Here is a 13,132-nt window from a genome sequence, read left to right on the forward strand (position 1 = left end):
TAAGCTGCGTCTGCAACCTGCACCCCAGTTCATGGCAATGCTGGATCCTTAATCCACTGAGCGAGGCCAGGAACTGAACCTGCATCCTCATGGATACTAGTCGGGTTCATTAACCACTGAGCCACAATGGGAACTCCAAGCCTGGAATCTTAAGGTAACATAGAAAATAGATATCCACAAGCAACTAACTGTAGGCTTGATATCTTGCCTTTAAGATTGAAACTCCTTCTTTGTTTTACTGCATTGTCCTAATTTCTTTTGTTTGCTCATTACCTTCTCAAGGGGTTCTTTATGATGTTGTCCCCAGCTAAATTTCTTCCATTTGCCTTAGGCTTTTCTTGTACTCTGGCGCTCCCATTACTTTTATTGTCCACAAGCTACTGTTTCTGCATACTGATGAAAGGGGGCTGCCTCCTCCTGCTGCATGTGGCTGCACCCGCCACCCTTTTGCAGCTGGCAAGGAACCTGGCACTAGCAGAGGTGCTGCCTGTGGTGAATCCTGATGAGTTGTTTGTATAGACATCCACTTTTCCCATGGAGGCACTGTGTGCCTGGTCCTTGGCTTTCTCTGCCTGGAAGAGGAGGTTTCCATTTGTCTGGGTGTGTAGGGTGGGGGCACATGTCTGTATACACGACATGTAACTAATGTGGATTTAATTATTTTTTCTTAAATTGTAGTGATTTACAGTATTTAAGTCATTTAATTAGAAAAAGACTTTTCTCTACATTCTTACATATTTATCTGGAAAACTGTTTTAACATCCTGGTATTTTATGGCTTTTGTAGCCCATCAGCTTTTCTTTAATCAGCAAACCATGCTACTACTGGGCACTTGATGAAAAAGGCTGCCTTGAGCTACCACTTGTTTGTGCCCTGGGGCTGACTGCATTTCACACTCACCGCCCCCCCACCTCCGGTCCAGTGTGCTCCTCGATGATGACCACACCACTTGGTTCTCTCATTATAGGCTGAGAAGATGCTGAGCTTGGCAGGTGGCCAGTGGGGTGGGGGATGATGGGGAGGGTGGTGTGGAAAGGTTTCTGAACTGTTTATTCACTGCTTCTCCAACTTAGTACAATTAATTATAACTATTTAAAGGTAGCTTTTAATTTTCAGAGTTTTAAGTGATTTCTTTATAATTATGTACAGCTATAATTATGTGACTTTTGATAAAATGTGGCTTAAAGAAAAGAGCATTCAGTAGTCTAGAGGTCAGAAAACTTTGTTCTAAAGGTTTTACTACTTAGGTCGGGAAGTGACATTGAGCGAGTCTAATCTCTCCGTGCCCCAGTTTCTATAAATGGAGATTATGGAAGGAGATGCCCTTCCCCTCTTTCATGGAGACAGAAAGGACAACATGTAAAACATCCTTCTAAAAAGTCCAGGAAGCAGGTGATGCTTATGACAGTGGTAACAAAACTGGTCTTTAGCTGTCCTTTTCAAATACTGAAAATCAAAAAATGTGTTTCAAAATGAATTGAAACAGTCCTTAGAAGGTGTTTAGCAAGCCAAATGTAATAAGTCATATTAGCAAACATTGAAATCCAGTGGGAGAACCCACTGGGAATTTGTACTGATTACGCAAGGCTGAGAAATTTTCATTTAGGCTGAGGATTTGTTTTTCAACAATTCTGTGAATGCCTGGCCTCTTTAGTAAAATGGAAAGTTGATGGGAGTTTTAATCAGTTGTGTTAGGGGACTGAATGGGGAGAAGACTGAGGGAGAGAGAAAAGAGGGCAGGTAGGTTGTAGGTAGGTGTTCACCATGAGGCTGGGCAGAAGGAAACCTCGGTCAGTCGTGGGAAAGAGTTCCTCACTTTAGGTTCTTGAAGCTAAGAGAAAACCTTCCCAGACACTTGAAAATAGTGTCAGTCTTGCCACGGAGATCGTGGTTCCTAAGCAGCTGCTTCCTCTGTCTCACTCTAAAGGATTCCAAAGCCCTTGGGCTAAGATAAGTTGATTTTCATGGCAGCTCTGCCAGTTGTGGTGGGTGATTACAAAAGAAGCCCAGCTTTGTTGTTTGTGTGGAATGACTTTCTGAGATTTCAGAAGGCCAGTTTTTAAATACATACTTTTTAATGGAGGAGACAATGGAGCTGTTTGCAGTGGTGGAAACAAGTCCTGTTATCTTACAGTGAAGGAAATGAGCTGTGCACACGTTACATTAAGGACTTGTGGATGGCTACTGCTCTGTTTTTGCAATCATGGGAGCCTGGAAACTATCTGAATGCCAGCAGTGAATCATGGATTGAATAAGTTATTATAGGTGCATAAAATCTACCTCCCCCACATAACGTACACAGTTTTACTTAAAACTATTTTTATATATACACTGTTTTAAGCATTTTTTAATATGTTTATAAACATTGAAAATGAATGGTAGGGGCTTTTTGTTGGGTGAAATACACCTAAGATAAAATTTACCATTTTAATCATTTTTAAGTGTACAGTTTAGTGGCATAAAATACATTCACATTTTTGTGCAACCATCATACCATGGTGAGGTTTAAAAAGCTAATTTTTGCAAGGTTTACATTTTTTTTACGAGTATGTTGCTTTTATACTAAAAACTGTATTTAAGATTACAGTCTAAGACATTGTTTTAGCTTTGTGACACTGGACAAGTTTAACATTTTTTGCCATCTGTGAAGGAGGGTAATTAAATGTACCTCTCTCATAGTGTCTTATAAAGATGAAACAAGTGTATTCATGTATTTACATGTTTATTTGTATTTTTTTAGGCTTGACACAAAACCAGCACTATTCTGAGTGTTGGCTGTTATTAGTCACATATGTGATCTGAGGGTGTGAAAGGTAAAATAAGACTTTGAAAACCAAATAAAGTGCCACATGTTGTTTTATAGGTCAGGTAATGTACTACTAGATATTGAATAAGGTTTACATTTGAAAGCATAAGTAAGTTAGTATTCTTAGTGGAGTATAATATACCACTTAGAACAGACTTAGAATTTCTAAAAGATGTACAGTTTATATAAGTAATGAAAATAGGTTATTTGCCTGTAGTATATGAGCCTCTACTTACTACTGTACTTTCACACACCTCATCCTGAGTTCACTGGTGTTGTATAAATTGGCGTGTCCAGTGGTAAAAAAAATCAATTGAGAACATTTGCTCAATTCACCCAAAATAGTAGTAATTAATAACAATAATAATGTTAATATTATCTCATGCTTAAGGTTTTTTAAATAAATTTGTCCTAATTGTTAGTGTTTGCTATCATGTCAAACAGGATTTTTTTTTTTTTTTTTTTGCTTTTTAGGGCCACACCTGCAGCATATGGAGGTTCCCAGGCTAGGGCTCGAATCAGAGCTTCAGCTGCTGGCCTACGCCACAGCAATGCCAGATCCAAGCCTCATCTGAGGCCTACACCACAGCTCATGGCAGTGTCGGATCCTTAACCCACTGAGCGAGGCCAGGGCTCGAACCTGCAACCTCATGGTTCCAAGGCAGATTTGTTTCCAGTGTGCCATAATGGGAACTCCCAGAAACAGGAAAATTTTTCAAATTTAATTTTTATGTTATATTGGAGTATAGGCGATTTACAATATTATATTAGTTTCAGGTATACAGAAAAGTGATTCAGTTATACATATATCCACTCTTTTTCAGATTCTTTTCCCATATAGGTTATTACAGAATATTTAGTACATTCCCTGTGCTGTACAGTAGGTCTTTATTGATTATCTATTTTATATAAAGTAGTTTGTTTGTGTTAACCCCAAACTCCTAACGTATCCCTCCCCCTCATCTTTCCTCTTTGGAAACCGTAAGTTTGTTTTGTGTGACTCTATTTGGTAAATAAGTTCATTTTTATCATTTTTTTAGATTTCACATATAAGCGATATCATATACTTATCTTTCTCTGTCTTAGTATGATTTCTGGGTCCAACTCTGTTGCTGCAAATGGCATTTTGCCATTCTTTTTATGGCTGAGTAATACTCCATTGTATATATGTATAACACATCTTCTTTATCCATGCCTCTGTTGATGGACTTTTACATTGCTTCTATGTCTTGGCTATTGTAAACAGTGCTGCAGTAAACATTGGGGTGCATGTATCTTTTTGAAATAGAATTTTCTCTGGATGTATGTCCAGCAGTGGGATTGCTGGATCATGTGGTAGCTCTCGCTCTCTTTTTAGTTTTTTTTTTTTTTTTTTTTAATAGCCACACCTGCAGCAAATGGAAGTTCCCAGGCCAGGGATTGAATCTGAGCTGCAGCTGTGACTTATGCCACAGCTGTGGCAATGCTGGGTCCTTTAACCCACTGTGCCAGGCCAGGGATCGAACCTGCACTGATGCAATAGCCTGAACCACTGTGGTCAGAATCTTAACCCACGGTGCCACAGCAAGAACTCCTACTCCTTTTTTGTTTTGTTTTGTTTTGTTTTTTTAAGGGCTATACCTGAAGCATGTGGAAGTTCCCAGGCTAGGGGTCGAGAATTGGAGCTGCAGTTGCCAGCTTGTGCCATAGCTACAATAGTACTGGATCCAGGCTGCATCTGTGGCAATGCTGGATCCGTAACCCATCCAGCGAGGCCAGAGATCAAACCTGCATCCTTACAGGCATTGTGTCAGGTTCTTAACCCACTGAGGCACAACAAGAACTCCTATTTTTAGTTTTTTTAGTTTTTTTTTTTTTTTTAAAGAAACTTACATGCTGTTCACCATAGTGGTTACACCAATTTAAATTCCCAGCAACAGCGTAGGGAGGATCCCTTTGCTCCACACCCTCTCACAGCCTTTGTTACTTGTAGACTTTTGAATGTGAGGTGATACATCATTGTAGTGTTGATTTGAATTTCTCTAATAATTTTTGATATTTTAATATCTTTTCATTTGCTTTTTTAAAAATTTTTATTGAAGTGTAGCTGATACAGATTATTACAGAATATTGGGTAGAGCTCCCTGTGTTATGCAGCAGCTCCCTGTTGGCCAGTCGTTCCATATACCACAGTGCGTGTATGCCTTTCCCAACCCCCTATCCCCTTTGGTAGCTACAAGTTTGTTTTCTATGTCTGGGAGTCTGTTTCTGTTTTATAAATGAGTTCATTTGTATCATTTTTTAAGATTCCCCATATAAATGACAGCATAGGATATCTTTTTTGTACTTAGTATGATAATCTCCTAAGTCCATCCATGTTGCCGCAAATATTCTGTTATATATGCATAAATGCTATAGTATACCTTTATCTATTCATCTGTTGATTGACATTTAGGTTGCTTCCATATCTTGGCTCTTGTAAGTAGTGCTACAGTGAACATTGGGGTGCATGTATCTTTTTAAATTATAGTTTTCTCTAGGTATATTCCTGGGAGTGGGATTGCTGAATCATCTGGTCCTTCCATTTTTAGTTTAAGGAACCTCTATACTGTTTTCCATAGTGGCTGCACCAATTTACATTCCCAACAGTGTAGGAGGCTTCCCTTTCCCCCCCACCCTCTACAGCATTTATTATTTGTAGACTTCTTGATGATGGCCATTCTAGCTGGTATGAGGTGGTAGGTACCTTATAGTAGTTTTGATTTGTATCTCTCTAATAATAATTAATGATGTTGAACATCTTTTCATGTGGTTTTTTTTTTTTGGCCATATGTATGTCTTCTTTGGAGAAATGTCTTTTTAGAACTTTTGCTTATTTTTGACTGGGTTTTTTGTTGTTGAGCTATATGAATTGTTTGTATATTTTGGAGATTAATCCCTTGTCAGTCACTTCATTTGCAAATATTTTCTCCCATTCTGTAAGTTGTCTTTTCATTTTATTTCCTTTGCTGTGCAAAATCTTTGTTTTTATTTTCATTACTCTAAGGAGGTGAATCTGAAAAGAAATTTCTATTTAGAACTTATGACCATTTTTTGATTGGGTTTGTATAATTTCCAAAATACTTGAACAGTATAGCTATGTGTATATTTTGGATATTAAGCCCTCATTGGTCGCATTGTTTGCGAATATTTCCTCCCTGTCCATAGGTTGTCTTTTTTTGTTTATGGTTTCTTTTGCTGTACAAAATCTTGTAAGTATGATTATATCCCATTTTTAAATTTTTGCTTTTATTTTTTTGCCTTGGGAGTCTGACCTAAGAAAACATTGGTACAATTTATGTCAGAGAATGTTCTGCCTGTGTTCTCTTCTAGGAGTTTTATAGTGTCATGTCTTATATTTAAATCTTTGAGTTTATTTTTGTGTATGGTATGAGGGTGTGTTCTGACTTCATTGATTTGCATGCAACTGTCCAACTTTTCCAGCACCACTTGCTGAATGAAGTTCAAGATTATCTTTTCTCCATTGTATATTGTTGCCTCCTTTGATAAAAATTTATTGACAGTAGGTGTCTGGGTTTATTTCTGGGTTTTCTATTCTGTTCCACTGATCCATATGTCTGTTTTTGTGACCACACCACACTGTTAAGTTTACTGTAGCTTTGTACTACTGCCTGAAATCTGGGAGGGTTATGCCTTCTGCCTTGTTCTTTTCTCATCTCTCTCTCTCTTTTTTTTTGGCTTTTTAGGGCCATACCTACAGCACATGGAGGTTCCCAGGCTAGGGGTTAAATCAGAGCTGTAGCTGCTGGCCTGTGCCACAGCAATACGGGATACAGGCTCATCTGCGACCTACACCACAGCTCACCTGGTCCTCATGGATGCTAATCGGGTTCATTAACCACTGAGCCACTATGGGAACTCCATCTTTTTATTTTCTTAATGGTATCTTTTGAAAAACAGAACTTGTAAATTTCAGTGAACTCAGATTCTCACCTTTTTCAACTTTTGGGTTTGTTTTTCTGATGTTGAGCTCCATGAGCTATTTGTATAGTTCGGAGATCAATCCCTTGTTGGTCGCTTCATTTGCAGCTATTTTTCTCTTATTCTGTGGGTTGTCTAAACAGGGAAAATGTTTTACTGAAAAACTATAAATAGTTACATTCAACTTGTCATTTTTTTTTTTTTTTTTTAAGGGCTGTACCTGTGGCATATGGAAATTAACAAGCTAGGGGGTTGAATCTGAGCTATAGCTGTCAGTCTACACCACAGCAACATGGGATCTGAACTTCATCTGCGGTCTACACCACAGCTCACAGCAATGCTGGATCCTTAACCCACTGAGAAAGCCAGGGATCCTCATGGATACTAGTCGGGTTTGTTACCACTGAACCATGGTGGGAACTCCCATTTTTTTCTTTTTACTTTTGTTTCTTTCAGTTGTGGTTTGTTTTGGAGGACATGTACTTCTCTTTGTGAGTTTAAGTTGCATGTAATATAGTCATATTTTTTGCTAATAAAGTGCTTCTTTATTCATGTCATAAAATTGCACAAGTCTGTTTGATGAGGTGGTTTTCCTGGTCCTCAGCTGTACAGTGTATGGGTTAAAGCCCCACTGGCTTACGTGGCATTGTTATTTGAGGGTTTTTTCTTTTTTTAAAGAATACACTTTGCCTGGTTTCTTTCTTTTTTTTTTTTTTCTTTTTAGGGCCACACCTACAGCATATGGAAGTTCCGAGGCTAGGGGTCCAATCAGAACTACAGCTGCCGGCCTACACCATAGCCACATGGGATCCAAGCTGTGTCTGTGACCTACACCACAGCTCACGGCAACGCCAGATCCTTAATCCACTGAACAAGGCCAGGGATCGAACTCGCATCCTCATGGTTACTAGTCAGATTCCTTTCCACGTAGCCACAACAGGAAATCCCTGTTTGAGTTTCTTTACTGAGTTGTTGTGAATACCACAAAGAAGATGTTCCTTTATTTATTTATTTATTTATTTATTTTGTCTTTTGTCTTTTGCTGTTGTTGTTGTTGTTGCTATTTCTTGGGCCGCTCCCGTGGCATATGGAGGTTCCCAGGCTAGGGGCTGAATCGGAGCTGTAGCCACCGGCCTACGCCAGAGCCACAGCAACGCGGGATCCGAGCCACGTCTGCAACCTACACCACAGCTCACGGCAACACCGGATCGTTAACCCACTGAGCCAGGGCAGGGACCGAACCCGCAACCTCATGGTTCCTAGTCAGATTCGTTAACCACTGCGCCACGACGGGAACTCCTTTTAGTTATATTTTTAATGTAGATACCCTGTCCTTCTAAAATACTTTATTTTTTTATTTTTTGTCTTTTTGCCATTTCTTGGGCCGCTCCCGCGGCATATGGAGGTTCCCAGGCTAGGGGTCTAATTGGAGCCGGAGCCACAGGCCTACGCCAGAGCCACAGCAATGCAGGATCTGAGCCGCGTCTGTGACCTACACCACAGCTCACGGCAACGCCGGATCCTTAACCCACTGAGCAAGGGCAGGGATCGAACCCACAACCTCATGGTTCCTAGTCGGATTCGTTAACCACTGCGCCACGACGGGAACTCCAAAATACTTTATTTTTGATTCATATTTACGTGATGTACCTCACACCAGGTAAGCAGAGTGTGGCAAGGACCGGAAAGTGTAAAAGTTCTTCAAAGAGGTTTAACTTCAAAATGAATATTGCCATTTTGAATGAGGTAGAAATGGAAAAAACTTTCATTTTGTGAGTCATATTTTATGTCAGTTTTTGTGAGCTTAAAATTCTATATATTATATAAAAATATTTTATATTTTTATAAAATATTAATATTAACATATATATAATTCCATATATTATAAATTAGTAATAACATTTGCATTATTTTACTGCTTTACCTTTAAGTTGTTTGCAATGCTTGATAGAGATATAACATACCTAACACATAAAGATATATACTGATTATTCTTATGGTTCTGATAATGTAATATCACTGAAAAGTAACTGAAAATATTTGTAGTTGGTCTCTCCCAAACACTTTATGGGTGTCATACACACTTTTATAAATTAAGTAGTAAAGAATATTTTCTTGTGACTGTTTATTCATTGAACTTAATTTTTCACTGAAACTTAGAGAAACAAAAGATACTAATTTCTATAATTATACTTCGAAAAAGAGAAGAAACCTGTGAGTTTCTGTGGGTGTGATATAAATACCCAGAACATGGTAGGTCTTCCATTAAATTTGTCAAATATTTGAGTACCTATGCTGACAAGACATCCATCCCCTTCCTTGATGAAGTTTTAGAAGATGCCTGATTTACCCCTGAGGAGTGTGTGACATAGCAAAGAGAGATCAAATGAGGTTGTGAATTGTTTAAATAGAAGTTTCTGATAGGGAGTTCCCATCGTGGCGCAGTGGTTAACGAATCTGACTAGGAACCATGAGGTTGTGGGTTCGGTCCCTGCCCTTGCTCAGTGGGTTAAGGATCCGGCGTCGCCGTGTGCTGTGGTATAGGCTGCAGATGCAGCTCGGATCCTGAGTTGCTGTGGCTGTGGTGTAGGCCGGTGGCTACAGCTCCGATTCGACCCCTAGCCTGGGAACCTCCATATGGTGCGGGAGTGGCCCAAGAAATGGCAAAAAGACAAAAAAAAAAAAAAAAAAAAGGAGTTTGTATATATACTTAGAAACTAGAGGGTTAAAGGATATTTCTGTGAGAATAAAACTGGAAGTGGTTTCTTTGGGAAAGAGGAGAGAGTGTGGGGTAGAAGGCATATATTTTAACTTTTTGAACTTTTAACCATACATTATTTATTTATGTATTTATTTTTTTGGCTAAGTCTGAGGCATGTGGAAGTTCCTAGGCCAGGGATTGAAACCATGCCATAGCAGTGACCTAAGTTGCTGCAGTGACAGCACCAGATCCTTAACCCTCTGTGCCAGAAGGGAAATCCAATTTTTAAAATAATGCCATGTTTCAATTAACTTAAGAGATGCTATAATCATTAAGACAAGAATTTCTTTTCAGATGGGCCTGCCGAAGCACCAGTGACAAATGGGAACACAGCCACGGTGCCAGCCCTGAATGATGATCTGGACATCTTTGGACCCATGATTTCTAATCCCTTACCCACAACTGTCATGCCCCCAGGTCAGGTATGTGGTAAGAATGTGGTTTTACAGGATCACTGTTTATTTTCTTTTTGGGAAGTTACGAAGTTTTAATTTTGAATTGTTTCGGATTTGAAAGCCTCTTGATCTTTAGGCCTTGAATTGACAAACTTACTTAGCCTGCAGCTTGTTTTTGCCAATAAAGATTTATTGGAACACAGCCACTACAGTTTATGGACACATTGTCTGTGGCTGCCTTCACTCTACAAAAGTAAATTGAGTGGTTGCGTCATTGTATGACCCACAAAGCCTAAATAATCACTGTCTAAAGTTTTCGAACCCCTTGCTTTAGACAGTGTTTAGTTGTCTGGGAAAACTCAGACAATTTCAACCTTGATTGTGATCAACAAGGATACTTACTTAAGAGGTTTTTAAACTGTGAATGTATAAACATCGTCTGGGAGCCAGTAGTTCTTTTCTTGTGCTCTATTTTGGCATCCCCCAGATAGTGTTTCCTTCTGGTTGCAGGAAAATGAAGAACAAGAAATTGTAGCAAACTCAGTCAGTACTCATACTCTTTTTTTGAAGATAGAATATTTTGTTAGCCTTAAGACCTACATTTCTTTTTTTATTTTAATGACTTTCTAAAAACTATTTAGAAAATAATATTAATGATTGGAATTTTTTAAAAAGTATCAGTTGGGAGTTCCCGTTGTGGGTCAGCAGTAATGAACCTGACTAGTATCCATGAGAATGCAGGTTCGATCCCTGGCCTTGCTCAGTGGGTTAAAGATCTGGCATTGCCATGATCTGTGGTGTAGGTCAAAGATGTAGCTCGGATCTGGCATTTCTGTGGCCATGGTGTAGGCCCGCAGCTGTAGCTCTGATTTAATCGCTAGCCTGGGAACTTACTGCAGGTGCTACCCTAAAAAGCAAAAAAAAAAAAAAAAAATGAGTAAAGAAATTTTGACTTGCCTTCTTGACATGATATAAAATTTCTTTTTTGCCTTTATTCCTTTTTTAGAATTGTAAATTGTTAAATATTTTAAGTATTTTTTCAGCTTTATTGAGGTATAATTGAAAAATAAAATTATATCTAAAGCATATAATGTAATGAGTTGATATATGTATTGTGAAAATTACCTACCGTCAAGGTAATTGGCACATCTGTCATCTCACAGTTACTTTTTTTTTTTTTTGCGAGAATGCTTAAAATCTGCTTTGATCCAATTTCAGGTATACTGTACAGTATAATCATCTATAGCTATTCTGTTATACATTAGATCCTCAGATCTTATTCATCTTATAACTGAACATTTCTACCTTTATATTTCTTCCACTCCCCAGGCCCTGGTAGCTACCATTCTGCTCTGTTTCTATGAGTTGAACTTTTTTTTTTTTTTTTTTAAGATTCCATATATAACTGATACCATGCAGTATTTATCTTTAAGGTGAAATGTATAAAGTTTTAGGACTGTAGGTTACTCTTAAGCATACAACTTAAGATTCTACTTTAAATTTACAGATAAGCAATGAGTTTACTATTAATTCAGCATAATTTTTGAGGTGAAGTATTTGCTTTTCTCTAGAAAAACTGAGCCAAATGGAATTGTTTGGATGGAAAGCTTTAGCAAGAACCTATGCTTTGTCTTATAAAGATGACTAATTATACATGTTTTTATTAGATTATATTTATTGTCATAATGATAGTCATTGCATAATTAACACTAGAGTTGAGCCAATAGATTTCTTAAGAATCATTAGTTTAAGTGGATCTTTATCCAGATTATCTGCAGCATTACTGTTTATTTTCAGAGAAGATAGCTGTATTTTATGGCTTTGCCCCTTCTCCCTCCCCCAGCACATATGAAGAAGGACTAAGTATTGCTACTGTTGTTTCAATTAACATTAATTACCTTGTGAAAGTGTGTGGGCATGGGGTATGCCTGTGATGGTAAAAAAAATTCTAATGCTAATATTGTGGTTATAAAAAGAAGTATTTAGGATATTTGACAATGTGAGCATAAAAAGCAATTTCTATTGGTGGAGCGTTCTGGTGAGGCCAGCTCATCTGCTAGATTCTTTAGATTCCAAGGGTATGAGGGCTTATTTGCAGGCAGCCTGGAGGAAAAGCCCCAGATCTGAGGCCTCAGTTACCTCCGTGCTTTGTTCAGAGTCAGGGCAGTGAGTGCAACAGTGACATTTCTCTCATGGAAAACTGTGGGTGCAGCTCCTCATTCATGAGGGGCTGCTCCGGCCTTCATGCTTCAGGCATTCTGCATCGTAACTGAGAAGACAGCAGAGCAGTTTTTAAAAGTCACACCTAATTCTTTTTCTGGAACCATTTATTTGGACCAAAATCGTGTCCGTTTTATTGAGCCCTCTGAAATAATTGGGTGAACAGAACTACCTTCCATCTAAACTGTTTTCAAAATAATGTCTTTGAAAGTCAGGGGAGGGTGGGTTGAAGTACACATTTTCTGCACACACTGGCACATAATTTACTAATTTTGGTGAGGTTTTATTACGTGAAATTGAATGGACCCCAGCAGGAGTTACTCTGAACCCTTTCTTCTTTCACTCCTCATTTTATTTTGTGAGTGTCATACAAATTCCAGTAAAAGCTTTCCCACTTGTGTGAGTATGCGCTGGACTGATGTCATTATCTGATTTCGTACCTGGCTGTGCAGTCTTCCCTGAGGGGTTGGACACACTCAGCTGATTGGAGAGGACATGTGAACTGGGGGTAAAGGGGAGGCATTTCATTGTCCCCAAAGGTGACACAAAGAGGCCATCCCTTTCCTGATCTGTCTATAATATACATACACCCACAGTACCTGGCCCTACTTACTCAAGTGCTGTGGGCTGTCCTTGGTTCAGCCCTAAGACCCCAGACAGCCAGGGGGCCTTTGGTTAGGGGTCCTGCAGCCTCCGAAAGTGTACACTGATGGGCAGAAGCTGTCCTTTAACCTTGGAGTTGTGCTGGCAAGTGGAACATACATATACACACCCCACCCCCCTAAGAGACAGGCAGCCATGTGAGCACTTCTAGCCATGCTGCTTGGTCAGACTGTTCGTGTGGAGGCAGGTACTCATCAGAGGAAACATCCGTGTCTAGAGCACTCGGTTGAGACTGGAGTGATGGCTCTTCCAAGCACTTTAGGTTTTCTTGAGGTTATATCTCCTCCACAGGGAATAGACCCCAGGGTTTTGAGCAAGATCTTAGAT

At 39.1% G+C, this 13,132-nt stretch overlaps 1 protein-coding gene across 7 annotated transcripts in view; it reads left to right on the forward strand.

The window, feature by feature from the left end:
* Positions 1-13,132, forward strand: part of SMAP1 (small ArfGAP 1) — a 220,621-nt gene that overhangs the window by 201,738 nt on the left and 5,751 nt on the right. For all 7 annotated transcript variants that reach the window (XM_021089443.1, XM_021089451.1, XM_021089462.1 and 4 more), the window contains one exon: positions 9,822-9,949. In XM_021089443.1, coding sequence (XP_020945102.1) covers positions 9,822-9,949 — 128 coding nt within the window. The remainder of the gene's footprint in view (positions 1-9,821; positions 9,950-13,132) is intronic.

Source organism: Sus scrofa, chromosome 1 (genome assembly GCF_000003025.6).
Source record: "Sus scrofa isolate TJ Tabasco breed Duroc chromosome 1, Sscrofa11.1, whole genome shotgun sequence".
Lineage (NCBI taxonomy): Eukaryota > Metazoa > Chordata > Mammalia > Artiodactyla > Suidae > Sus > Sus scrofa.